The sequence below is a fragment of the Odocoileus virginianus genome, unplaced genomic scaffold (assembly GCF_023699985.2).
Source record: "Odocoileus virginianus isolate 20LAN1187 ecotype Illinois unplaced genomic scaffold, Ovbor_1.2 Unplaced_Contig_37, whole genome shotgun sequence".
In the NCBI taxonomy this organism is placed as follows: Eukaryota; Metazoa; Chordata; class Mammalia; order Artiodactyla; family Cervidae; genus Odocoileus; species Odocoileus virginianus.
This window is the reverse complement of record NW_027224354.1, coordinates 77,031-103,485: the sequence shown is the minus strand read 5'-3', so window position 1 is coordinate 103,485 and position 26,455 is coordinate 77,031. Positions and strand designations below refer to the sequence as shown.

General features: G+C 40.1%; 1 protein-coding gene and 1 non-coding gene across 2 annotated transcripts; one reads left to right on the top strand and one right to left on the bottom strand.

Annotated features, from left to right (window-relative positions):
* The first annotated feature begins 1,248 nt into the window (after positions 1-1,248).
* TRNAE-UUC (transfer RNA glutamic acid (anticodon UUC)) lies at positions 1,249-1,320 on the top strand. Its single transcript has one exon. It is a non-coding gene; the product is annotated as a tRNA-Glu (tRNA).
* A 6,488-nt stretch (positions 1,321-7,808) lies between these two features.
* On the bottom strand, positions 7,809-9,424 carry BEX4 (brain expressed X-linked 4). Its single transcript, XM_020901496.2, has 3 exons — positions 9,272-9,424; positions 8,742-8,820; positions 7,809-8,404 (listed from the first exon to the last, which is right to left on the bottom strand). The coding sequence occupies exon 3, from the start codon at positions 8,397-8,399 to the stop codon at positions 8,037-8,039; it is 363 nt and encodes a 120-aa protein (XP_020757155.1). The 5' UTR covers positions 8,400-8,404; positions 8,742-8,820; positions 9,272-9,424; the 3' UTR covers positions 7,809-8,036.
* Positions 9,425-26,455: the final 17,031 nt, after the last annotated feature.

Genomic DNA, 26,455 nt, shown 5'->3' with positions numbered 1-26,455 from the left:
AGAATATCTGTGATATACAGGTTTTGGCAATGAGTTTTCAGATATGACACCACAAGAAAATATGTATCAGTATGACATTGATAAAAATATGATAAATTGAACTTTATCAAAATGAAAACTTTTGGTCTATGAAAGGCACTGTTAAAAAAGTAAAAAGGCAAACCATACTGTGTGAAAATATTTGCAGATCACATGTCTTATAGAATACTTATATTCTGAATATTTTAAGAACTCGCAAAACTCAGCAAAAGAAAACAATTCAATTAATAATTGTCAATATAACTGGACTTCTCTGGTGTTTCAGTTGTTGAAAGTTCACCTGCCAATGCAGGGGAGATGGGTTTGATCCCTGGTCCAGGAATATTCTACATACCAAGGGGCAACTAAGCCACTCACCACAATTACTGAGCACACATACTGCAGCTACTGAAGTCTGAGTGCCCTAGAGCCCATGCTCTGCAACAAGAGAAGCCACTGCAATGAGAAGCCCATGCACCACAACTAGGAGAGTAGCCCTTGCTCACTACAACTAGAGAAAGCCTGTGTGCAGCAACCAAGACCCAGCACAGCCAAAAATAGACAAGGAAATAAACAGATACAATTTTTAAAAATTGTCAAAATGCCTGAAGTGACTTAACTGAAGGAGATATCCAAATGGCAAGAAAACATAAATGAAAAAATGCTCAATATTGAGAGTCATTAAGGAAATCCATATTAAAACCACAATGAGATACTAGTGTATACTTATTAGGATGGATAAAATTTTATAACCCTCCACAATTGCATATGGTGGTGAGAATATGAAAGAAGAAGAACTCTCATGCATTGCTTTTGGGATTGCAAACTGATACAGCTATGTTATAAAACAAATTGGCAATTTAATATAAAGTTGAATGTATATTTACCACATGACTCAGTGAATTTCAAACTCATATTCACACAAAAACCTGCACACGAATAATCATAGTAGCATTATTCATAGTCTCCAAAATCTGGGAATAATCCAGATGTTCTTCAACAGCTGAATATATAAATAAATATTGGCACATCTGTAAAATGGAATACTACTCAGCAGTAAAAAGAAATGCACTTTTGTTTCGTGCAACAGCATGTATTCATATGAATTTTAAGTGCATTATACTAGTGGAATAAAGTCAGATACTAAAGGCTATATATTGTGTGATTACATTTATACGATGTACTAGAAAAGTTAAAATTATGGAATTAAAATCAAATCAGTGAGGGAATTCCCTGGTGGTCCAGTGGTTAGGACTCAGCATTTTCACTGCTGTGACCTGGGTTCAATCCCTGGTTGGGGAACTAAGGTCCCACAAGCTGCGTGGCAAAAAAAAAAAAAAAAGTCAGATCAGCGGGTCACAGGGATTGGGGGTAATGGATGTGTTTGATAGCAAAGAGGCTACAAAAAGGAATTTTTAGGGTGGTAGAACTCTTCTATACATTATTATGGTGATTAATGTGCATATGCAAATCCATAAAACCATACACCACAGAGTGACTTTTACCTACGCTAGTGCTTCTAAACTGGGAGTGATTTTGCCCATAAGGGGATATTTAGGAGTACCTGCAGACATTTTTTGTTCTCACACTGGGGAACTTGGTGCTACTGGCACCCTAGTAGGTGGAGGCTAGGAATATTGATAAACATCCAACAACTCACAGGACAACTATCCAAACAAAAGATGATCCAGCCCAAAATGTCAACAGTACCAAAGTTGAGAAAGCCTTCTACATGGAAACTTAAAAAATCAACTAGAATGTCAGGAGAATACAGGAAAGAGTATAGATGCATCTAACTGAATTACACACGTCTTAGTCTATTCGGGCTGCTATAATAAAACACCACAGGCTGAGCAGCTTATAAACAACAGAAATTTATTTCTCACATTTCTGGAGGCTGGAAGTCAAAGATCAAGGTGCCAGCATGGTCGAGTTCTAATGAAGATTGTTTTCTGGGTTGTAGGTTGCCAATCTCACTGTGTCCTCACATGGTGGAAAGGATTAGGGAGCTCTCTGGGGTGTCTTTTATAAGGACACTAATTCCATCCATGAAAAGTCTGCCTTCATGACTGAGTATCTCCTAATACAAACACATTGCACATTAACATTTCAACAAATTAACTTTGGGGAGACACAAACATTCAGACCATAGCAAAATGTATGAAATCACTTCCTTGAAGTGGATAGGGAATAATGGAGATGACCTAAGTAACTTTAAGAAACAATGTTTGACAGGGTGGTAGTAGTGTTTAGTCACTAAGTCATGTCTGACTGTTTTGCAACCCCATGGACCGTAACCTGCCAGGCTCCTCTGTCCATGGGATTTCCCAGGCAAGAAACCTGGAGAGAGTTGCCATTTTCTTCTCCAGCAGATCACCCCAACCGAGGGATTGAACTCACATGTCCTACAGGTGAATTCTTTACAATTGAGCCACCAGGGAAACCCCTTGACTGGGTACTGAAAAGCAAAAGACAAAATTAACTGTATTCTAGTTGGTATATCCATTTCAGAGTGTAGTATAGCAGTTTATTACATGTATAGCCGTGCATTGCCTGTGTATGAAGGTTAAACAAAGAAGTTTATATTATATGTTGTAGATAGTGGGAGCCAAGTTTCTCACGTCAGAGAAAAGTTGCAAAAAGGAAAGGATTTAGTGTCAGAGACATCAATATGAACTCGTGTGTGTGTGTGTGTGTGTGTGTGTGTGTGTGTGTGCATGCACAATTAGTTCTGTCCACTGAGAGGGCCTAGACACAATGCTGCCCCATTAGCAATGAACACACATAGGGCACAGATCTTGGTTTCTAAAAACCATTTTCTAATAAAAGGAACCATGACTCCTTGGAGAAAATAGTTGATCCTAGGATCAGGGCAGGGAAAGTGCAAGATGAACCTGGAATGTCTTGTAGTACTAGAAAGTAAAGAAGTGTTTTGTAAAGAATATGCAAATGTATTTGTTTTCCTTTACTGTGTAACAAATAACCATAAAAGTAGTGGCTTAAAACAGGAATCCAGGCAGGCTCAACTGGATTCCTTGCTTAAGGTCTCAGAATGCTGAAATCAGGGTGACAATAAGCTTGGACTCCTATCTGAAGGTTCTGAGAAAGAATCCACTGCTGGACTCATTCAGGTTGTTGGCTGAATTCAATTCACGAAGTTAGAGGACTGTGGTCCCTGTTTCCTTCCTGGCTGTTTACTGAGGTTTTTTTTTTTTTTTTCCAGCTTCTAGAGACTCCTTATATTTCTTGACTCTTGGTCACCTCCATTTTACAAACCCAGCAATGACAAATTGAATCAATTTCTTGCTTTGAATATCCTCGACATCCTCTTCTTTCTTTTCTGCCTTCCTCTTCTGCCACCAGCTAGAGAAGGTTCTATGCTTTAACAGCTCATGTGATCTTACTCAGCAGATCAGGATAATCCAGGATCATCTCCCGCTCTTAAAGTCAACTGATCGAGTGTTAAATTGTATCTGAAAAAAAATCTTACAGCAATACCAAGATTAGTATTTTATTGAATAACTAAAGGACAGGAATCTTGAGGGGGAATATCTTTAAAATTCTGCCTAACACATTGGACACGTCAAAGGTACATGAGCCAAAGAGCTTCTAAAGGACAAAACTGGATCAATTTGAGAAAATCAGATGCTATTTGATTATATCACAAAGAAAAAAGATCAAGGTAGCTCAGTGGTAAAGAATCTGCCTGGCAATGCAGGAGATGTGTGTTCAATCCCTGGGTCAGGAAGATCCCCTGGAGAAGGAAATGGCAACTCACTCCAGTATTCTTGCCTGGGAAATCCCATGGACAGAGAAGCCTGGCAGGCTATAGTCCATGGGGTCACAAAAGAGTCGGACATGACTTAGCAACTAAACAACAACAGCAATACTGATATAAATGAATGATTAAATAAATAAGGTAGGGCTTACTTACAGAATAATTCCAAGTAATAAATGTAGGTGATATGAGGGACATAGAAAATCACCATTAGAACACCAAGGTAGTAATTTGATGCAGATAAGACCCACTGATGAATGTTAAGCCTAATGGGCAAAACTTTAAGGAAAATCAAGATATTTGCATAGCTTCAAAGTACCTCACCTCCAAATTTTAATTAATAATTGTGTTTATTTTTTTAATTGTGTTTATTTTTATACTCACAAATTTTTTGGTACTTCTTCCTCCAAGAGGTGAAGCTTAACCGCCCCCCACCCCCCGCCCCATTCTATTGACTATGAGCTGGACTAGATGACTGATTTCTAAGAAACAGAGTATGGAAATGGAGAAATAGAAATTTACAGAGGAAAAACTTAGCTAAGGGATCAAAGTAAACACCACCACCAATAAGTCATGTTGATATCATATAATTTATATGAATGATAAAAAGAGCTATCAATTCTGTGGTCTTATTCCCCAAATCTCATAGTAATCCCAGTTGTCATGAGAAAACATCAGACAAGTCCAAATTGAGGGCCATCCTACAAAACAGCTGGCAAGTACTCTTCAAAAGGTGTTAAGGTTATTAAAAAAATAAAATAATAAGGAACTTTCAGAGAATGTAGGAAAACGAGGAGACATGATGACTAAATACAATCAGTATCGTGGACTGAGCCTTGGGCGGGGGAAGACTTTGGGGGAAACTTGTTAACATTTGTATAATGTGTCTAGCTTAGTTAATAGTACTGAAATAATGTTATTTTCTTAATTTTAATAGGTGAAATATGTTAACTTAGGGGAATCTAAATGAAAGGTATACAGGAACTCTCCTTACTACCTTTGCAACTCTTCTGCAGATGTAAAATTATTCCAAAGTAGAAAGTTAAGAAAGGATTATTAATTTACTTGGGCTTTTCTAGTGGTTCAGCTGGTAAAGAATCTGCCTACAATGTGGGAGACCTGGGTTCAATCCCTGGGTTGGAAGATCCCTGGAGAAGGGAAAGGCTAACCCACTCCAGTATTCTGGCCTGGAGAATTCCATGGACTGTATACTCCATGGGGTTGCAAAGAGTCAGACATGACTGAGTGACTTTCACTTAATTCTTGTGAGATTTCACAAAGAAATGAAGACAAAAAACCTTGTAGTCAATTTGCAAAATTTAATCAGAAGTCTCCCCTAAGTTTTTGATTTGCTATATACTACAAATCATACCTCAAACCTAGAGGCAGACCTCATTTTATTGTACTTTGCTTTATTGTGGTTTTTACAAATAGAAAGTTTGTGGTAATCCTGTCTTGAGCAAAAAGTCTATTGGTGACATTTTTGAAAGAGCATTTGCTCACTTTGTGTTTCTGTGTGACATTTTGGTAATTTTTGCAATATTTCAAACTTTTTATTATTAATATATTTGTTACAGTGATTCATGATTGATGATCTTTGATGTTTCTATTGTAATTGTTTTGGTATTTTTTATTGATAAGGTATTTTTATATTCAGATATGTATTTTTTTAGACATAATGCTATGGCACACTTAATAGACTGCAGTACAATATAAACATATTGTGACTTGCTTTATTGTGATATTCACTTTATTGCTATTCTGGAACTGAACTTGCAATATCTCTGAGGTATGCTTGTAATGCTATTATAAACATTTGTGTACAGGTTCTGTGAACACATTTTCAATTCTCTTGAGTATATACCTACAAGTGGAATTGCTAGGTTGAATGGTAGCTCAACATAGAACTTTTAGGAGGATTGCCACAATGCTTTCCATGGCAAGTGCATGATTACACTTTTCCACCAGCAATGTTTGAAGGTTATAGTTCTCCATATCCTTGCCAACACTTGGTACTGCTTTTTTTGTTCAAGGTATCAGCAGGGCTGCATTTCTTACTGAAAATCCAGAGAAGAATACATTTCTCTACTTTTTGAGCCTCTCAAGCCTGCCCACATTCCTTGGCTCAGAGCCCCTCTCCTCTATCTTTAAAGCTAACACCACCAAACTGAGTCATGCTCATGTTTCCACTTCTCTGTTTCTACTGTTTGCTTCTTTTTTTTTTTTTTTTTGACAATAGAATTGCTAGTGGATGTGAAGTGCTGGAGGCGTACACCCCCAGTGGTTCTGTGCTTCTCTAACCTTTCTGCAGAAATTGGTTCTCCTGACTGATTTACTTCTGGAAATTCTGCCATTCACTTGGAAACAGTTGGCCTAACGGCATCCTTTTCAGATCTCTATCAGAAAGGATCTCAATAGGTTATTTACATGATGCTATACTCGACAAGTTGTGATGAATGTAGGAAACTTCCAAAAATGAAAATGAGAGAGAAGGTATCTTGTGTGAAAGACTCAAGAGTTTTCAGCTTCTGAAAGAAGCTGAAAGTTTACAGAGACCCCAGGGGCTGGTTTAAGATGTTAGAAATACATCTTATTAGGTGACATTATTTCTTATATGTAAAACTAAAACAAGCTTCTCAAAGTAATAATTCTTAACACTACTTGTGGGTGATGAACAGATGCTTTTTATTCTATTCTTTTTAAAAAACTGCTTGTTGTGACCCACAAAACTGATTTCAAGAGCTATAATTTGCAGCAATTCTCACTATGAAGAACACTGGGTTGAAGAATATTTGAGATGTCTTTCTGCTCTATTCTAAAAATTAACCAGTCTACATTGGAAAGACAAAAAAGCAAAACACAGAAAAACAGCCTCAGTCTTGCTGAGTCTGGCTTCTTCAGCTCATTGTCAGTTAAAACAGTCAAATATTCTCCATTTCCAGATGACAATGTCCTACAGAAAAAGCCCCAAGTCAGACCCCTCCACCAAAATGTACAGCAGAAGGTAATCTTGGTACTTGGCATCTCAACTCCAGTACCCTCATCTGCCATTGTCCCTTCCCTTTTTATAATCAGGCTACTTTAAGGTCTTATATTTTTCTTTTTTAATGCTTTTGCCCAGTGAATTCAGGAAGTATTCATCATGTTATTACACTTACTTCGTTTATACTTAATGTGACATGATACACATATGTGTTCATGAAATATACATACAGCTTCCTTGGTGGCTCAGCTGGTAAAGAATCTGCCTGCAATGTGGGAGACCTGGGTTTGATCCCTGGGTTGGGAAGATCCCCCAGAGGAGGGCATGGCAACCCACTCCAGGATTCTTGTCTGGAGAATCCCATGGACAGAGGAGCCTGGCAGGCTGCAGTCCATAGGGTCGCACAGTCAGATGACTGAGCAACTAAGTAGCACTCTTGTTCTAAAGGATAGAAACCAGAGATCCCACATTCTCAAAGAGCTTCCCCCGCTAAGGTATTTTTACGAAGATAGTGGATTCACACTCCTTGAAAACAGTAGGATAAGCAAGAAGATCAAACCAGTCAATCCTAAAGGAAATCAACCCTGAATATTCATTGGAAGGACTGATGCTGAAGCTGAAGCTCCAATACTTTGGCCACCTGATGCAAAGAGCCAGCTCATTGGAAAAGACCCTGATGCTGGGAAAGATTGAGGGCAGGAGGAGAAGGGGACAACAGAGAATGAGATGGTTGGATGGCATCACTGACTCAATGGACATGAGTTTGAGTAAACTCAGGGAGATAGTGAAGGACAGGGAAGCCTGGCATGCTGCAGTTCATGGGGTTGCAAAGAGTTGGACACAATTTAGTGACTAAACAACAACAATAATGCATTCTTAAAGTCCTATCAGATATTGAATTATGAATATGATCCTTCCTGGTTGGTTGAGGACAAAAAATAACCAAAGACAATTGATATTTTGTGTCTAGGGAGCTAGAAGAGAAAAGGGAACATTAAAAAAAATAAAACAAGGTGTGTAAGAGGAAGATTGCTTTTAAAACTGCTTTATTAATTTCATATTATGAAAAGAATACTTTTTCTTATAACTGAATGATATTGCCCTCCTGACAGAAAGTTATACGATGAGACAAAATAGTATTCAGTTAGAAACTGGTAAGTGGAAACACCAAAAGATTTACAGAAAAAAGTAACTCACAAAAACTACAAGCATGTAGAGCAGAGGCCACATTATTAACCTCAGGAAAACTCTTAACATTCAAGGTATAAGGCAAAATTCATAATGATTGTCAGGTTCAGGAGTTTGGTAGGGCACATGATGTCTCATCTGCTGCTTCTTAGTCTTTCTTTTGATTTCCATCATCTGCCCCACATACTTTTCTACATTATCTCCCACTTCATTGTGATCAATATGCCTGTTGGGTATAGCCCATCGAAAATTAGGGACAAGTCGTCTAACCCATCCCAGCCAGATATTTCCTCCAGACTTCTGGACTTTGCCCCCTCCCAAGTCTAGTGATTCTTCTCCAGTCTTCAAAGGGGCCTGGTCCCCTCCTTCGTTTTCCTGTTGGGCATCTTCCATGTTGAAACTTTCTATTGCTCGTTCCTCTTTGGACGCCATTGCTCCTAGGAGACAAAAGATGCAACAAGGGACTATTTTCTGGGTGGAATGATCAGCACCGAGGACAGAGGCCCTACTACGCACCTCTCAATATTCCCAGTCCTGGTGGTCAAAGGCTTTTCAAATTTTCCTTTTCCCGCCTGAGAGGCCTCCTATGCCCTCTAGGAAGCCCCCAGTCCGAGCATTAACCCCCTACCGCGCTCCAAAGCCCCCATTTTTCCTGCCGATCCAGGCCCAGGTCTCTGCAGGCACCAAAATGGAGGACGGGGTTGCAGGGAGCATTTGGAGTCTTAGGGTTTTCCCCACGTTCCCCCCCCCCCCCCAACTGTCCCTCGCACCGACCTGGGCCTATCCTTGCTGTCTCCTGCTCCTCCTGATTCTTGCTGCAAGTGCGCCGCCACAACACTTCCGACTCGCAGACCTACAGAGGGTCGGGGTGGGGGCAGGTGGATACTGCAGCCGGGCGCTCGGCTCCTTTCTGGCCCTGCGTCCCCTACCCCCAGCCACCCCCACCCAGTGTGCCCCGCTCCCATGCTCAACCGCCCCCTTCCCAGTCCCCACACGCCGCGCCGACCAACATTTTCTAACCCGAGAAGAACGGGGGCGGGGCAGGGGTGTGGGAAAAGCTCGCGATGGTGCGAGAAGCAGGTGTTAGCAAGGGCCTGCCGCCTTAAGGCCTCCCGGCCAGTCCCCCACCCCAGCCCCGGGAAGGCCTACCACTTTCCGCGGCCAAATCCCGGGTGTCGGGGCGGGGGCGGGGTGGCGTTGGAGCTGCAGTGTGCACTCCAAGGCAACGGACTGCCGAGGAGGGGTCCGCAGGCTGCGTCCGCTCGCCCGCGCTATCTTTACGGACCCCACTCCGGGTCCCTTACCTGCTCCTCTCGCTTCTCCTCCTCTTAGGGGTCGTCCCCGGCCCGGGCTCCCTCGGGGCCACTAGGAGCAGGTACCAAGAGGCAAGGAGGCGACCGCCGGGTCTGACGCGAAAGCGGGGCGTGCAAGCAAGACTAGGCACTGGCCGGTCACGTGGGGCTTGTGTCGCCACGGAAAGCCACGCCCTCGTCCCGCCCTTCCTGCCCCTCGGGGTCTCGCAGAGCCAGCGGTGCCTTGCAGAGCCTTTGGTGGTGCACACACACCTTCCGTTGTCCCTCACTCTTCACCACCACCACCCGCCGCCCTGTGACACTTGTCCAGGAGCCGGCCGCAGAACCCTCCTTTCTTCACGTGTTCCTGGGCCTTTCTTTGCCGGCCACCTAAGGGCAATATCTTCCCAGGAGCAGATAGCCATTCCCATTTCTCTTCTGAGGACTTGCCTTTTCCCTCCTCTGCACTCTGGATACCCCTCTCCACCTGCTGGGATTTAGGCGCAGCATTTTAGGGGATGCTAAACCCCTCAGCACTGAAGATAATCACACTTTAATGCACTATTCTAAAAAACAAAATTAATGCAAGAATATCTGTGATGAGCAAGGTGTCCCACCCACTTCACTTCCAAGCTGTTATTCTCATTCATTCATGATTGTCTCAATCATTGTCTCAATCTTGGTATCAATCTTCATTATGATTGTCCACCGTTTTCTTATTTTCTCTGTATGCAAATGCATGGGGGAGAGTGGGGAACAGGAAATGAGTCAAGGAGATGGCGTTGATTCTAATTATTTTCACACTTTTTTGTTTTGTTCCTATTTTTGATTAAAAATTCCTTCTATTTATAGTTTACATTAACTTTATCTTTTATTATGGAAAATTTCAAACATATGCAAATATAGAACAGTATAATGAAATACAATGTACTCACCACTGAGCATACACAACAACTGAAAATGTATCGAGACAACTCATGGCCAATCTTATTTAATCTATATCCCCTTACCCACTTTCCACCCTTAGAGATTATCTTTGAAGTAAATCCCAGACATATCACTTTGTGCACTTCTACAAGGACTCTTTTAATTACAACCATTATACCATTAACATGTGCTTAAGTTGCTTCAGTTGTGTCTGACTCTTTGTGACCCTATGGATCATAGCCTTCCAGGCTCTTCTGTCCATGGGATTCTCCAGGCAAGAATACTGGAGTGGGTTGCCATGCCCTCCTCCAGGGAATCTTCCTGACCCAGGGATGGAATCCATGTTTCCTTTGTCGCCTGTGCTGCAGGTGGATTCTTTACCAATAAGCCACTGGAGAAGCCCCTTGGCTATGACAATTTGATGGTACTGTGTCTTGGTGAGTGTATCTTGCTTTGTTTGTTGAGCTTCTTGGATGTGTGTATTTGTGATTTTCCTCGAATTTTAAAAGTTCTATCCATCATTTCTTCAAATAATCTTTCTTCCTTCTCTCTCTTTTTTCTTTCTGCTCCTCAGACTGAGTAATAGACTTATCTTAAAGTTTCCTGATTCCTTCTTCTGCCTGTTGACATTTGATGTTGAACCTTGATATTGAATTTTTCATTTCGGCTATTGTACTTTTCAGCTTCAGGATTTCTGTTGGTTCCTATTTATTTATTTTTCCTGTTTATTGATATTCCCTATTTGGTGTGACATCATTTTCCTGGTTTATTTTAGTTCTTTATCCTTTACCATTTTGATCATATTAAAGACAGTTGATTTAAAGTTTTTGCCTAATAAGTCCAATCTCTGGGCTTTCTGAGGAATGTGCATGCTAAGTTGCTTCAGTCGTGTCTAACTCTTTGTGACCCCATGAACTGTAGCCCACCAGGCTCTTCTGTCCATGGGATTCTCCAGGCAAGAATACTGGAGTGGGTTGCCATGCCCTCCTCCAGGGGATCTTCCCTACCCAGGGATTGAACCCACATCTCTTATGTCTCCTGCACTGGCAGGCAAGTTCTTTACCACTAGCACCACCTGGGAAGCCCTTCTGGGGGACAGTTTCTACTAATTTTATTTTTCCTGTGAATAAGCCATATTTTATTTGCATGTCTCATAATTTGTTTCCTGTTGAAACTGGACATTTTGACTATTATTATGTGATGAAGGAGTCCTTGGGCCTAGAAAAGAAAACAATGGTCTCAAAGGCCCTTGCTGAATCATCTAACTTTGGGGAAAACAAAACCGAACTTTAGGTCCCGCCCTGATGCTCCAGGCCGGTTGCATCTATCTGGGACTTATCACCCCCTGTCCAGAAACCTTCCACCCCCTACACCTGCCCAGAAGACTTATCACCCCCTGCCCAACTACAAATGCCATCTCAACTAAAGAATACCCAAAACATCCCGCCTGATTAACGTTTCCCTTATCGCTTCCACAAACCTCCCTATAAATATGGAGCCTCCCTGATCCCTCTCGGCGCTCAGCCTGGTCGTTAGGCCGACTGTTGCCCCTCCTTGCCTGAATAAAGGTAACCTACTTCTGTTGAGGTCGTCTTTCCTTTTCTGCCTCGGCCTGAACTATACCTTACCTGTGATACCTCTGGGAATCATATTCTTCCCTCTCCCCTGGATTTGTTGTTGCTGGCCATTGTGATTTGTAGTTGAATTTTTGTTTAGAGATTTTTCAAAACTGTTTTTGTAAAGTCTTCATCCTTTATCATATGTATCCACTGAAGTCTGTGTTGCCTAAACTTAGTGATCAGCTGGTGTTTGGACAGTTTATATAAATACCTGGAGTCAATAAAAGTTAAGAAGAAAAAAGAAGAAACACTCTTCCAAGTCTTTGCTGATTGGTCCTTGCTGGGGAATGCATTCAGTGTTTAGCCAGGAAATTTACAACTCTCTTAGTTTTTACTTCCTACTTCAGACTTTCCCTGGGTGGCTCAGATGGTAAAGAGCCTGCCTGCAGTGCGGAAGACCCGGTTTCAACCCTCGGGTTGGGAAGATCCCCTGGAGAAGGAAATGGCAACCCACTTCAGTATTCTTGCCTGGAGAATCCCAAGGACAGAGGAGCTTGGTGGGCTACAGTCCGTGGGGTCGCAAAAAGTCAGACCACAACTGAGTGACTAACACTTTCTTTTCTTTCAGAGTCTGAAGGACATCTGGAGGTGAAAGCTTGGAGTCTCCTCAGGCCTGTAAAGCACATTCCCATTCTGGGCATATGTGTGGCTTTCTTGATCCCCCTGTATATTAGAGAACTTTTAAAAGCCCTTATTCCCCCCATGTGTCTCCTTTCACAACCTCTTTCTCCCAGTTTTTTCATTACATTTATTGTTTATGCTGAGTTTTGTCCTTTGCCCTAGGCAGCTAGGGCAAATATCTGAGCCTTTAAATGCTTTTAGCAAAAACCACTTTACTCCTTTGGAAAGCTCTGAATCAGGCAAAACAAAGAGAAACATTTTGCCAGATGAGTTGAGATCCAGAGCAACAATTCACTGAGAATAAACTCCATAATGCTCCTTCTGGTACTAGCAACCTTCAGCAGTTAATCTGGGGTGTTGGGGGTGACTCCTTGGCAGTTTAAAATACCACAGCACTCACACTGCAACACAGGAGCTTCTCTCTTCAACAGGTTTTCCCCTGGTAATGGAACAAATGGAATATTTCCTGCCATATCAGTAAACAAAGGATGTCACAGTCATCAGCAATTGCAGCCACCACACGGATGGTGAGCTGGTGAGCCCTGAGGGAACTCAGGAAGGAAAGAATACCTGCCATCTAGCAGCCATCAGACTGCAATCACTTCCTACTCTGAGCCCCGAGGAAACTCAGGATATGAAAACACAGGATACTGGCCCCAGATAGCTGAGGTGCACATCAAAGGAATGATTTCAGTGAGTCCAGACTCTTGCATCTTCCCATATAGAGAAAAGCACTAAATTCTGTAACTTGACATATCTGGTTTCTCTAACCAACAGCAGTCTTTTGATGTTCCTGACTACCTGCTCTTTGTTGCAAAACTCCTATATATATTGGCTCCTCCCTCACCTCCTTGGAGCAGCAGTTTCTCAGAGCTATCTGGGATGCTGTTTCCCCAGCTGAAGCCCTCATTTTGCCCCAGATAAAACTTAACTCACACCTCCCACATTGTGCATTTTTTTCTAAGGCAACATTGCTGTAGTTGTTTGTGTTTTTTATTTTTTTGTTTGTGTTTTTTTAAAAATTAGATTCCAGTGTGATGCAAAAGTTTATTCTGACAGTTTTTGGTATGGACTCTGGATTTCTTATTACTCTGCAATTTTTGAGATGTCTTCTCTGTATGTTTTTAAACTCTCTACAATATATGTCAGCATGCAATTTTCTTTCAAAATTAACCTAAGAAAGCAGTACAAGATTATGCTTGATTTTCAGTAATTTTAAAGTAGAATACTTGGTTAATTATGTTTGGTACTTTGTCACAAATAAATTTATATATTTGACTTGATTAAAAAACATACTCTCTGGAATATAGCTATGGGAATTTCATATTTCTAAATATGTTTAAAAGTTATTACAAGGTTAAAAATTATAGATGAATGTAAAAAATAAGTTTTGTTACCATTGTGAATAGTAAATATTTGGGTACTGTTTGAGTTCTTCTCAATTAAAAAATCATTTCTATTCAAAACAAATTTACTTAAGTTTTAAAGTTTACTAGTACATGTTTTCCCCATTTACCTCATGCTCTTACCATGTCTGGTTACAGGAGCCTTCCTTCCCTTAAGTCTCACAAAAATAATCAGGAAAAAAAATGAGTGAAAGAATAACTACACATGACAAAAGATCCAAAATGATAATGAATGTGAAAGTGAAAGTTGCTCAGTCGTGTCCAACTCTTTGTGACCCCATGAACTATACAGTCCATGAAATTCTCCAGGCCAGAATACTGGAGTGGGTAGCTTTTCCTTTCTCCAGGGGATCTTCCCAACCCAGGGATTGAACCCAGGTCTCCTACACTGCAGGCAGATTCTTTACCAGCTGAGCCACAAGGGAAGCTCAAAAATTATAATAAAACATCATAATGAAATAGAATAAGTCCTAGCAACATTAAAAAACCCCATTTGTGCAACACGCTATTTCTAGTCATATGGAAATCAGCACAAGATACAACCACACTTGCTCCATGAGCCAGACTGTGGCATTATTTAGAAATTACCAACCCACAAAATGAAAGAAGGATTTGCATATTAAAACTCAGAGCTCTAATACTTGAAATATACCACATAGACTTTGAGATTGAGGATCCATGTTATTAATGGTCAGTTGATTTTGCAAAAGCATCAACCTCATTTTTCAGCCATAATTGCAGAGACTGAAATGCAAGTTTTCTGACTCTGCATTAGGTATATTTCTCATCACACAAGTATACTTCTTAGTTCAATTCTCCACATCAGGGATTTCTGGGATAAAGTTACAATACAATATCCTTTAACATTCTCCCCTCTCCCCTAATAGGCAAGACGTGGCTTGCAAAGTAAACATCCTAGTGGGTTATATGCAGAGGGAAGCAGGCCATTACAAAAGGAGGGATAAGTCTAGTGAAGTGGGAGAGTTACTTGTCCAAAGTGGATAGAACACATAAACAGCCACTCCACAGGTTTCTTTTGTGGCTATCCTAGATAGAAAGACCCATGGTTGGGCCCACTCTAAAGAGGTTCATCCCAGAGGTAGCATCTTGTAAAGGAAAGAGCACAGCCGAATTGGGAGATGAACACCTGGGCTCTTAATACTGGTTCTGTCATATGCTCACTGAAGACTCTTGAAGTTCATATGTTGGGAGTTCCTTTGTGCCCATTTTTGTCCACCTTTCCCTTTCATTCCACATTCTTTCCTTTGGCAGCCATCTCACCTATACTTATATCTTCAATCGCCATTCATCCACATATGACTTCTGTGTTTCCCTCTCTAGGTCAGTCTCTGATCTAAATATCTTGCTACATTCTTAATATTCCCACGGGTATACAAAAATATTGAGAAATTGAGATGGTTCATCATGTTCCCACCAAAAAGGATCCATTATACATTGCTCATCCCAGTTGATATCACTATCTGTCACACAGATAATCAGGTGAAATAACTGAGGATCACACTAACGCCTCCTTCTATATCCCCCATCCAGCTCTCAAATCTTTCATGAGTTCATCTGTTTGTTCATTATTTCATATGTCCTTTTGTCTAGTAGAAAGAAGACTATTGCTGGCTCAAGGGAGAATGGGGATAATCAGTCACACAATCAGAGTCCTAGAGTGATCCATTGCAATTAGAAGGGGCTACTTTAGGAAGTTTTTTTCACAGCAGGCAAAGTAGGGAGCATAGGTGGTGAGGCAGGTAAATTGGTATGTTTGGTGCTAGGGCCGTATAGATAATCTCTTCTGTGATAGCATCTACTTTTCCAAAGAAACTAGAAGCCAAAAGAGCAGTTAAAAATGTTGAGGTCTGAGAGAGTGTTGAAGGTTTGGACACAGAATAGATTGTTGTGCCACAGGGTTCTCAGATACTGAAAAAGTATATTGACAATGGAAATGTGGTAAATTTCCCAGCTAGGCCTGAGTTCTTTTCCTTATCTTACAATAGCTTCCCTTGTACTTTTTTTTCTCACAACTCTCCCTACTTTTCCCACCAGGTTCCAGCCACACTGGTTTTTATGTTTCTGGAACAAGTCATACTCATTCCCACTTCAGAGTATGCTATTCCTTAGGCTAATATCAAAAGATTGCATACACACTCAGCTCATTCTTATCATCAAAGTCTCAGCTGAAATGTCACGTCCATAGCATGGCCTTCTCTAGTGACAAAACATGGTGCAGCTCCAGGGATCATCATGTACATTGTAGTCAAAGTAAGTGATGATCTTTAAAGTTGTCAAACTGGGTGGCCCTGGAAATCCTTGACTGCTCTCTACATAAATGTTATTTTTGATCCCATTTCTCTGTTTTATTTTCTTCATGGCACTCCTTGCTCATTGAAATTAATAAGTTATTTTATGTGTATCCAAAAAATAATGGAAGCCCTATAAAGGGAGGGGCCTTTCCTGTCCTAAGCACCCAGTAAACAAGTGCTTCATGGTTCAGTTGTTACCTACCAGGTACACTGATACAGAAACAGATAAAGTTGAATGGCAAAACCAAATTCTTGAGTTCTAGACTCCAGGGAAAGTATTTAGCAGGTCTCAGTTAAGGTCTTAGAAGTTGCGATTTTAACAAGATCCCAGCTGATTCTTATAAAAGTGACCCGTGCCTCATGCTTGCTGCTGCTGCTGCTAAATCGCTCCAGTCATGTCTGACTCTGTGCGACCCCATAGACGGCAGCCCACCAGGCCCCCTTGTCCCTGGGATTCTCAAGGCAAGAACACTGGAGTGGGTTGCCATTTCCTTCTCCAGTGCTTCATGCTTAGGCCAATGCATCTTTTAAAATGTTACCCTCATTCTCAGACATAAATTGTGGCAATATTTTCTTAGGTTGGCCTCCCAAAGTAAAAGAAATAAAAGCAAAAATAAGCAAATGGGACCTAATCAAACTTACAAGCTTTTGCACAGCAAAGAAAACCATAAACAAAATGAAAAGACAACCTACAGACTGGAGAAAATCCTTGCAAATGATGTGACCAACAAGGGACTAACTTCTAAAATATACAAGCAACTCATACAAGTCAGTATCAAAACAAACAACTCAATCATAAAATGGGAAGAAGACCTAAATAGACATTTCTCCAAAGAAGACATACAGATGGCCAATAGGCACATGAAAAAAAAGATGCTCAACATCACTAATTTAGAGAAATGCAAATCAAAACTACAGTGAGGTATCACCTCACACTGGTCAGAATGGCCATCATCAAAAAGTCTACAAACAATAAATGCTAGAGAGAGTGTGGAGAAAAGGGAACCCTCCTACACTGTTGGTGGGAATGTAAATTGGTGCAGCCACTATGGAGAACAGTATGAAGGTTCCTTAAAAAAAATAGAGTTACCATATGATCCAGCAGCCCCACTCCTTGGCATATATCTGGGAAAGATGAAAACTCTTATTTGAAAAGATACATGCACCTCCTGCTCTCCACCAAGGGGCCCCTTCCCAATAAACTCTCTTGTCTTGTCACACACACACACACACACACACACACACACACACACACACACATACACACACAACACACAGAATGGAGGCAAAGTGGGAATCAAAATGGCATCTTCTGAAGTGCCCCACTAGGTGCCCAACATTGGTACTTTAAAAATGAGGAAGGCTGAATGTCAGAGCAGTTAAATATGATTTTCAGGTCCCACATTTAAAAGGCTAAGATCATCTCTGCGAGGGTTGTCTGACTCTAGTGACTATGGTCTCACCACTCTCCCACTTGAACTTCTCTTCTATATGGTGACCTTGCAAGGATGAGGAATGAATGAGTTTATGCTTTCTGGGTAGGAAAATCTATGCTGAGTGGTACAGGTTACCAGGGGATTTGTACTAATATTTATCTTCCTCCAATTGAAGATTTCTGATAGATACACAGGATTAGAGCTCATGTAAGAAGTCTGGGATGAAATGTGGGTAGGATCCCAGCAGATACCTAATACATGCATGGTAGCCATGTTATATTTTACTCTTTCTTTTTTATTTTTTACTTTTAGCAGTTAAAAATTTTTTTAAAATTTATTTATTCTAATTGGAGGCTAATTACTTTACAATATTGTAGTGGTTTTGCCATACATTGACATGAATCAGCCATGGGTGTACATGTGTTCCCCATACCTGAACCCCCTCCCACCTCCCTCCCCATCCCATCCCTCTGGGTCATCCCAGTGCACCAGCCCTGAGCACCCTGTCTCATGCATTGAACCTGGACTGGCGATCTGTTCCACATGTGATAATATACATGTTTCAATGTTATTCTCTCAAATCATCCCCCCACCCCGCCTTCTCCCACAGAGTCCAAAAGACTGTTAAATACATCTGTGTCTCTTTTGCTGTCTTGCATATAGGGTTATTGCTACCATCTTTCTAAATCCCATTATATGCATTAGTATACTGTATTTGGTGTTTTTCTTTCTGGCTTACTTCACTCTGTATAAAACTCTCACTGTTTGCAGATGACATGATCCTCTACATAGAAAACCCTAAAGACACCACCAGAAAATTACTAGAGCTAATCAATGAATATAGTAAAGTTGCAGGATATAAAATTAACACACAGAAATCCCTTGCATTCCTATACACTAACAATGAGAAAACAGAAAGAGAAATTAAGGAAAACAATTCCATTCACCATTGCAACAAAAAGAATAAAATACTTAGAAATATATCTACCTAAAGAAACAAAAGACCTATATATAGAAAACTGCAAAACACTGATGAAAGAAATCAAAGAGAACACAAATAGATGGAGAAATATACCATATTCATGGGCAAGAAGAATCAATATAGTGAAAATGAGTATACTATCCAAAGCAATCTATAGATTCAATGCAATCCCTATCAAGCTACCAACGGTATTTTTCAGAGAACTAGAACAAATAATTTCACAATTTGTATGGAAATACAAAAAACCTCGAATAGCCAAAGCAATCTTGAGAAAGAAGAATGGAACTGGAGGAATCAACCTGCCTGACTTCAGGCTATACTACAAAGTTACAGTCATCAAGACAGTATGGTACTGGCACAAAGACAGAAATATAGATCAATGGAACAAAATAGAAAGCCCAGAGATAAATCCACACACCCTATGGGCACCTTATCTTTGACAAAGGAGGCACAAGAATATACAATGGAGAAAAGACAGTCTCTTTAACAAGTGGTGCTGGGAAAACTGGTCAACCACTTGTAAAGAATGAAACTAGAACACTTTCTAACACCATACACAAAAATAAACTGAAAATGGATTAAAGATCTAAATGTAAGACCAGAAACTATAAAACTCCTAGAGGAAAACATAGGCAAATCACTCTCCGACATAAATCACAGAAGGATCTTCTATGACCCACTTCCCAGGGTAATGGAAATAAAAGCAAAAATAAACAAATGGGACCTAATTAAACTTAAAAGCTTTTTCACAGCGAAGGAAACTATTTTACTCTTTCTGAGTCTGATTATTCTCTCTGAAAACTAAAGTTGCTGGACTAGGTAACTGATAAGGTCCCTGTCTGCTTTGTTTTTATAAGGGCTAAAGATGTCTACTTGGTAGTTTTTGTATGCTACAAAGTGAGTCAGAGTTCCTCATCAACACCCCATCCCTCCTTGTAGGCTGTACTTCTGCCATATGAGACTGTCTCCTGGCTGTTTAGTCCAAACACATTGGGTACATTTCCTCTTCCATGTTCTTTGCATAGTCAAGAATATCCATATATGTATTCCACCTCCTCTCAACATCCTACTCCTCCTGTACGATTTAGCTCAAAACTCATCTCCTTCCCTCATGATTCTGACTGGCCTTGCCTGGCACACAGTATTCTCTCAAGAAGGACAAAACAAAAGAACGAGGCAAAAAAAAAAAAAAAAAAAAAAAAGAATGAGGCCATTGCAGTGAAGGCTTAATATTCTTAATGCATAAAAGCAATAAATATCAGGACATGTGGTTAATTGTATTGGTAACTAGGGAAATGGAGGTGAAAACAACAGAAAGCAATATTTCAGAGTAATCAGTTGAGGAAGACTTATTTTAAAATTCTCTAAATACCAAAGTTCTGATTTGCTTTTGGTTTTATTTTTTGTTTGTATGATACATGAATTGAGACTTTTCACCCATTGCTGGTGGCAGTTTAAAAAGGTAGAAACATTTAGGGGCATAATTTTCTAATTTCAAGTAAATCTTATTCATATCCTAAGACTCAGATGTTTCATGCTTAGGCACATAACACCTGGAAACTCATATATACATACATACATATATTAATAAAACACTATATTACTTAAGGAGTGGGGTGAGTATTTTGTAATACTTTTTAAGGCCACATAGCTTGTTAAGAGGATTACTAGGATTCTAACCCTGATTTTTCTCACTCTACACTAGCATACTGACTCCCCCACAGATAGTCACCTTTTGAGACTCAGGTTTGGGTTTGTGTAAATTTATTTGATGTGAAAACCCTCATAGAATCTTGCAGGTGTAAAGAACAGAACCACTAAGTAGGAGGTTGTAGACAAGTTTAGGGTTGAACAGAGAGAGAGGTGTGAAGTAAGAGTTTGAATTCAGGTCGCCAATGCCTGGCATATAGAAGTTGCCCATAAATATATAGTGAAAGGAGGAATGAAATGTCAATATTGGAAAGATCAGTCTCTGACAGTGATCATATTTGTTCCCAACATTTTCTTAATTATATACAAGATAAAGGCTTGTTTTATACTTCCAGTTTTAGAATCTGCTTTGTAAAAATTAATTTTTAAAATGTTAACTGTTTTGACAATGTGAAATATGAACTTTGGGTGATAAAGTATATGTAGGTTTATTGATTGTAACAAATGTAGCACTCTGAGGTGGAATATTGGTAGTAGTGTGGGGGAGATTGTGTGGGTGTGCAGGGGCATGGGGTGTATGGGAACACTCTGAACTCTCTGTACTGCTCAATTTTTCCTTGAATTTAAAGCTGATCTACAAAATAAAGTCTACTTAAACAAACAAAAATATTCATTGCTTTGGTTTTCCTTCCTTGCTAAAGGAAAGTGTTTTTCTTCGAGAAAATTTAGAAATTAGAGGTCTTCATCAGCTGGTGACAAGGACTGAAATTGCAACTTGAATCTCATGGTTGAGAATAACAGATTAGGAAGGGGTGAGGGAGGACTAGGGTTCCCTTAAACTCATGTAACAGACTTTTCTAGATGTGAAATGCAGCACAAGACCCTGTGCTTCCATTGATACTACCTATGCAGTCTCTGAGCCTCATGACAGACAGATCCTACCTGATCAGTAAAATTTGGGATGATGGTATACATAGTTTCTAATTTGCTTACACCCCTCTTCATGATTAATTATGGACATATTTTCAGAAAAGTAAATCTCTCATTACAATAATAATTTGCAAATAAATTTAAGACCAGATTCCAATCTCCTGTTTTAAAATGTTATTTTTATTATAATTACATAAGTAGTAAAGTTTGGATGTAAGGTAAATTCAAACAACACAGAAATACATATAATGTCTATATTTTGCCACAGCGCTGGAGATATCCATTACTGTAGTTGGTGTATGTAATAATTTATATATAATGTACACTATTTGAAGAGCTTTATAGAAATACCATTTTGTCGGAGAACATTCCCCACATACAGTCACCTGTAAATGCTGAATTCAGTGTTTACACATTGTCCTGGCAATGCAGAAGAATCAGAAAAACTAAAGATTGTTTATCATATTCACCAACTTTTAGGCCTTGAACCCTCTATTTTCTTTACTAGGCCTTACATTTTCAACATTAATACGAACTGGCTTATGTTTCTCTTTTCAATGAATAGATAAACAAATATACCAAAACCCCGAAAAACCCTTCCCTACAAATCAATATTCCTGAGCTACATCCTCCCCTCTCTCTTTTCATTTTCACAAACAACAAACTTCTCAAAACGTGGGGAACTATTAATATATTCACAGTCTCCACTTTCCAACTTCCCTGTCATTCCTCAGCCCATCCTTGTCTATTGCCTCTCCATTTAGCTCAAACTGTTCTTAACAAGGTCACCAATGGCATCATTGTTATAAAATCCAAAAGGGTTCCTTTCAGCCCATTTCTATATAGGAGCCCTGTTTCCGATGAAAACAATACATGCTCTTTGTTTCACCTTGTTAAAAAAAATCACAAACTTACAGAAAAGTTGCTGGTATAAAACAAAAGATCCTCTGCCCCACCCCCTTCTCTGGACCGTAAAAGAGCAAGTTACCAACACAATGCTGATGCTCCATAGCTCCCAAATACTTTAGAGTGTATGTTTTAAAGACAAGAATATTCTCCTGTGTAACTGGAAGACAACCATCAAAATCAGGAAGTTATCATTAATAATAGTTATTACAAGCTAATCCTCAGACCCTGTTCAAGTTTTTCCAATGATCTTAACAATATCCTTCATAGCAAAAGGATACAGGACAGAATCTTAAATTGTCATGTCTCTTTAGTTTTCCACAGTCTAGCAAAGCTCCTCAGTTTTTTCTTGACTTTGATGACCTCAACATTTTTGAAGACTGTGAGTCAGTTATTTTAAAACCCTTTCCTCCCTCTCTTCCCTTCCATTGCTTATTGCCTTGAGACATTCAGAGTCACAATTCTATATCTGACCACCAGGGGTATTGTCCACATTGACTACATTTTACAAAGGAAAAGCTATAATTTTCTTTTCTTCTTTCTTTCTTTTTCTACTCTTATTTCAGTAACTCATCAAATTGTTTACTATTTCCATTATACTTTTCAAGTCTGTTTTGTATATGACTTCTCTGGCATGTGATTGATTTGAACCAACACTTCACCTAAGAAATTACATAAATGGCAAATAGGTACATGAAAAGATGATCAACATTATTAGTCAATATGGAAATGTAAATTAAAATTACAATGAGGCAACACTACACCCCCGTGTGAATGGCCAAAATTAAAAATAATGACTACACTAAGCACTGACAATATCGTGCTTGGAGGATTGAACTCTCATACACTGCTGATGGGAATGAAAAATGTACAACCACTTCAGAACCAGTTTGGCAATTTCTCACAATATCGATCTTAAATTTGTCATATGCTCCAGTAAATTGAACCCCTAAGTAGTTACCCTACAGGAAGAAAGCATGTGTCCATCTAAAGACTTAAATATAAATGTTCATACTGGTGTCATTTAAAAGAGCTTCATATTGGAAAGAACCTCATATCCATCACCAGATGAATGGATAAAACAAATTGTGATATATCCATATAACGGAATACCATTCAGCAATAAAAAGAAATTACCTATACAGGCAACAAATGAATAAATCTACAAATAGGCTGAATGAAAGAAGCTAGAAAAAAGTACATTCTGTGCAATTCTATTTACATAAAATCATAAACAATGAAATTAATTAATAGAGACAGAAGTCTAGTGGTTTCCTGGGAAGGGAAAAGATCCAGGGGAGGAAGTTTGAGGCCAGAGGCAAGTGGGTGGGGAGGTTACAAAGAGGCTCCTTTGTAGTGTTAGTTTCATGATATAGACATGAGGTAGGAGGTAGATGGACTCCCCACCACCCAGGAAAAGTAATTTAAGTTCCTTCCTTGTGGACAAAAACTCCAAACTATCAATAGCAGAACAATTGAGAGAGGAGGCTGGGCCCTACCCAGATAAGAAGTAAAAGACCACATATTATTCATTTTTTCTCCTTCAGAGGCACAGGTCAGTAGTGGCCTGCTGCGGGGACAGGGTTTCTGGATGCAGTAAACCTTGGAGGTGCAGTGTGAAATGAGTCCTCTTGGAGGAGGTCACCATTAGCTCCACTATAGAGCCACCAAGCAGATGACCCACAAACTGGAGAACAATTATACCAAAGAAGTTCTCACACTGTTGCAAAAGTTCTAGGGCCCACAACAGATTTCCCAACCTGGGGATCCAGCAAAGGGACTGAGAACCCCCAGGGAATTTGACTTTGAAGGCCAGTGGGATTTGATTACAGAACTTCCACAGGACTGGGGAAACAGACTCTTTGGAGGGCACAACAAAACCTGTGTGCACCAGGACCCAGGAGAAAGGAGCAGTGACCCCACAAGAGACTGAGTCAGACTTGCCTGTGAGTGTCCAGGAGTCTCTGGTGGAGGCATGGGTCAACAGTGGCCTGCTGCAGAGTCAGGGGCACTGACTACAACAGTCCTGGGAGCTGCAGTGTGCTGGCATAAGTCCTTTTGAAGGAGGTTGCCATTACCTCCATTACCCCTACCATAGTTTGGCCTCAGGACAAACTACAGGGAGGGAACACAGCCCCACCAAGCAGCAGAAATTGGATTAAAGATTTACTGATCATGGCTTTGCCCAGCAGAGGAAGACCCAGTATTCCACACAGCTAGTCCCTCCCATCAGCAAGCTTGCACAAGCCTATTATCCTCATCCATCAGAGGGAAGACAATATGGAAACCACAATCACAGAAAACTAAACAAACTGATCATGTGGATCACAGCCTTGTCTAACTCAATGAAACTATGAGCCATGCTGTGTAGAGCCACCCAAGACAGACAGGTCATGGTGGAGAGTTCTGACAAAACGTGGTCCACTGGAGAAGGGAATGGCAAACCACTTCAGTATTCTTGCCTTGAGAACCCCATGAACAGTATGAAAAGCAAAAAGATATGACACTGAAAGATGAACTCCCCTAGTCGGTACGTGCCCAACATGCCACTGGAGGAGAGTGCAGAAATAGCTCCCGAAGAAAAGAAGAGGATGAGCCAAAGCAGAAAAACATGCCCTGTTGTGGAAATGTCTGGTCGTGAAAGTAGAGTCTGATGCTGAAAAAACAATATTGCATAGGCACTGAGAATGTGAGGTCCATGAATGAAGGTTAATTGCAAGTGGTCAAACAGGAGATGGGAAGAGTGAGCATTGACAGTTTAGGGATCAGTGAACTAAAATGGATGGGAATGGGTAAATTTACAAATGGGAACCCCTTATGATTATACAGTGGAAGTGACAAATAGATTCAAGGGATCAGATCTGATAGAGTGCCTGAAGAGCTATGGATGGAGGTTTGTGACATTTTATAGGAGGTGGTAATCAAGACCATTCCCAAGAAAAAGAAATGCAAAAAGGCAAAATGGTTGTCTGAGAAGGCCTTACAAATAGCTGAGAAAAGAAGAGAAGCGAAAGGCAAAGGAGAAAAGGAAAGATACATCCATCTGAATGCAGAGTTCCAAATAATAGCAAGGAGAGACAAGAAAGCCTTCTTCAGTGATCAATGCAAAGAAATAGAGGAAAACAATAGAATGGGAAATACTAGAGATCTCTTCAAGAAAATTAGAGATATCAAGGGAACATTTCATGCAAATATGGACACAATAAAGGCATGGACCTAACAGAAGCAGAAGATATTAAGAAGAGATTGCAAGAAAACACAGACGACCTATACAAAAAAGATCTTAATGATTCAGATAACCATGATGGTGTGATCACTCACCTAGAGCCAGACATCCCAGAGTGTGAAGTCAAGTGGGCCTTAGGAAGCATCACTATGGACAAAGCTAGTGGAGGTGATGGAATTCCAGCAGAGCTATTTCAAATCTTAAAAGATGATGCTGTGAAAGTGTTGCACTCAATATGCCAGCAAATTTGGAAAACTCAGCAGTGGCCACAGGACTGGAAAAGGTCAGCTTTCCTTCTAATCACAAAAAAGGGCAATGTCAAAGGATGTTTGAACTACCACACAATTGCACTCATCTCACATGCTAGCAAAGTAATGCTCAAAATTCTCCAAGCCAGACTTCAACAGTACATGAACTGTGAACTTCCAGATGTTCAAGCTGGATTTAGAAAAGGCAGAGGAACCAGAGATCAAATTGCCAACATCTGTTGGATCATAGAAAAAGCAAGAGAATTCCAGGAAAACATCTACTTCTGCTTTATTGACTATGCCAAAGCCTTTGACTATGTGGATCACAACAAACTGTGGAAAATTCTTAAAGAGATGGGAATACCAGACCATCTTACCTGCCTCCTGAGAAACCTGTATGCAGGTCAAGAAGCAATAGTTAGAACCGGACATGGAACAATGGACTGGTTCCAAATCAGGAAAGGAGTATATCAAGGCTGTATATTGTCACCCTGCTTATTTAATTTATATGCAGAGTACATCATGCAAAATGCCAGGCTGGATGAAGCATCAGCTGAAATGAAGATTGCTGGGAGAAATATCAATAAACTCACTTATGCAGATGACACCACCCTTATGGCAGATAGCGAAGAGTAACTAAGAGTCTCTTGATGAAAATGAAAGAGAAGAATGAAAAATCTGCCCTAAAACTCAACATTCAAAATACTAAGATCATGGCATCCAGTCCCATCACTTCATGGCAGATATATGGGGAAAGAATGGAAACAGTGACAGACTTTATTTTCTTGGGTTCAAAAATCACTACAGATGGTGACTATGACATTAAAAGATTCTTGTTCCTTGGAAGAAGAGCTCTGACAATCCTAGACAGCATATTAAAAAGCAGCGACATTACTTTGCTGACAAAGGTCATTATAGTCCAAGTTATGGTTT

Coding starts and splice junctions, on each gene's coding strand:
- BEX4 (XM_020901496.2), bottom strand. CDS start 8,399: ATGGCGTCCAAAGAGGAACGAGCAATAGAAAGTTTCAACATGGAAGAT.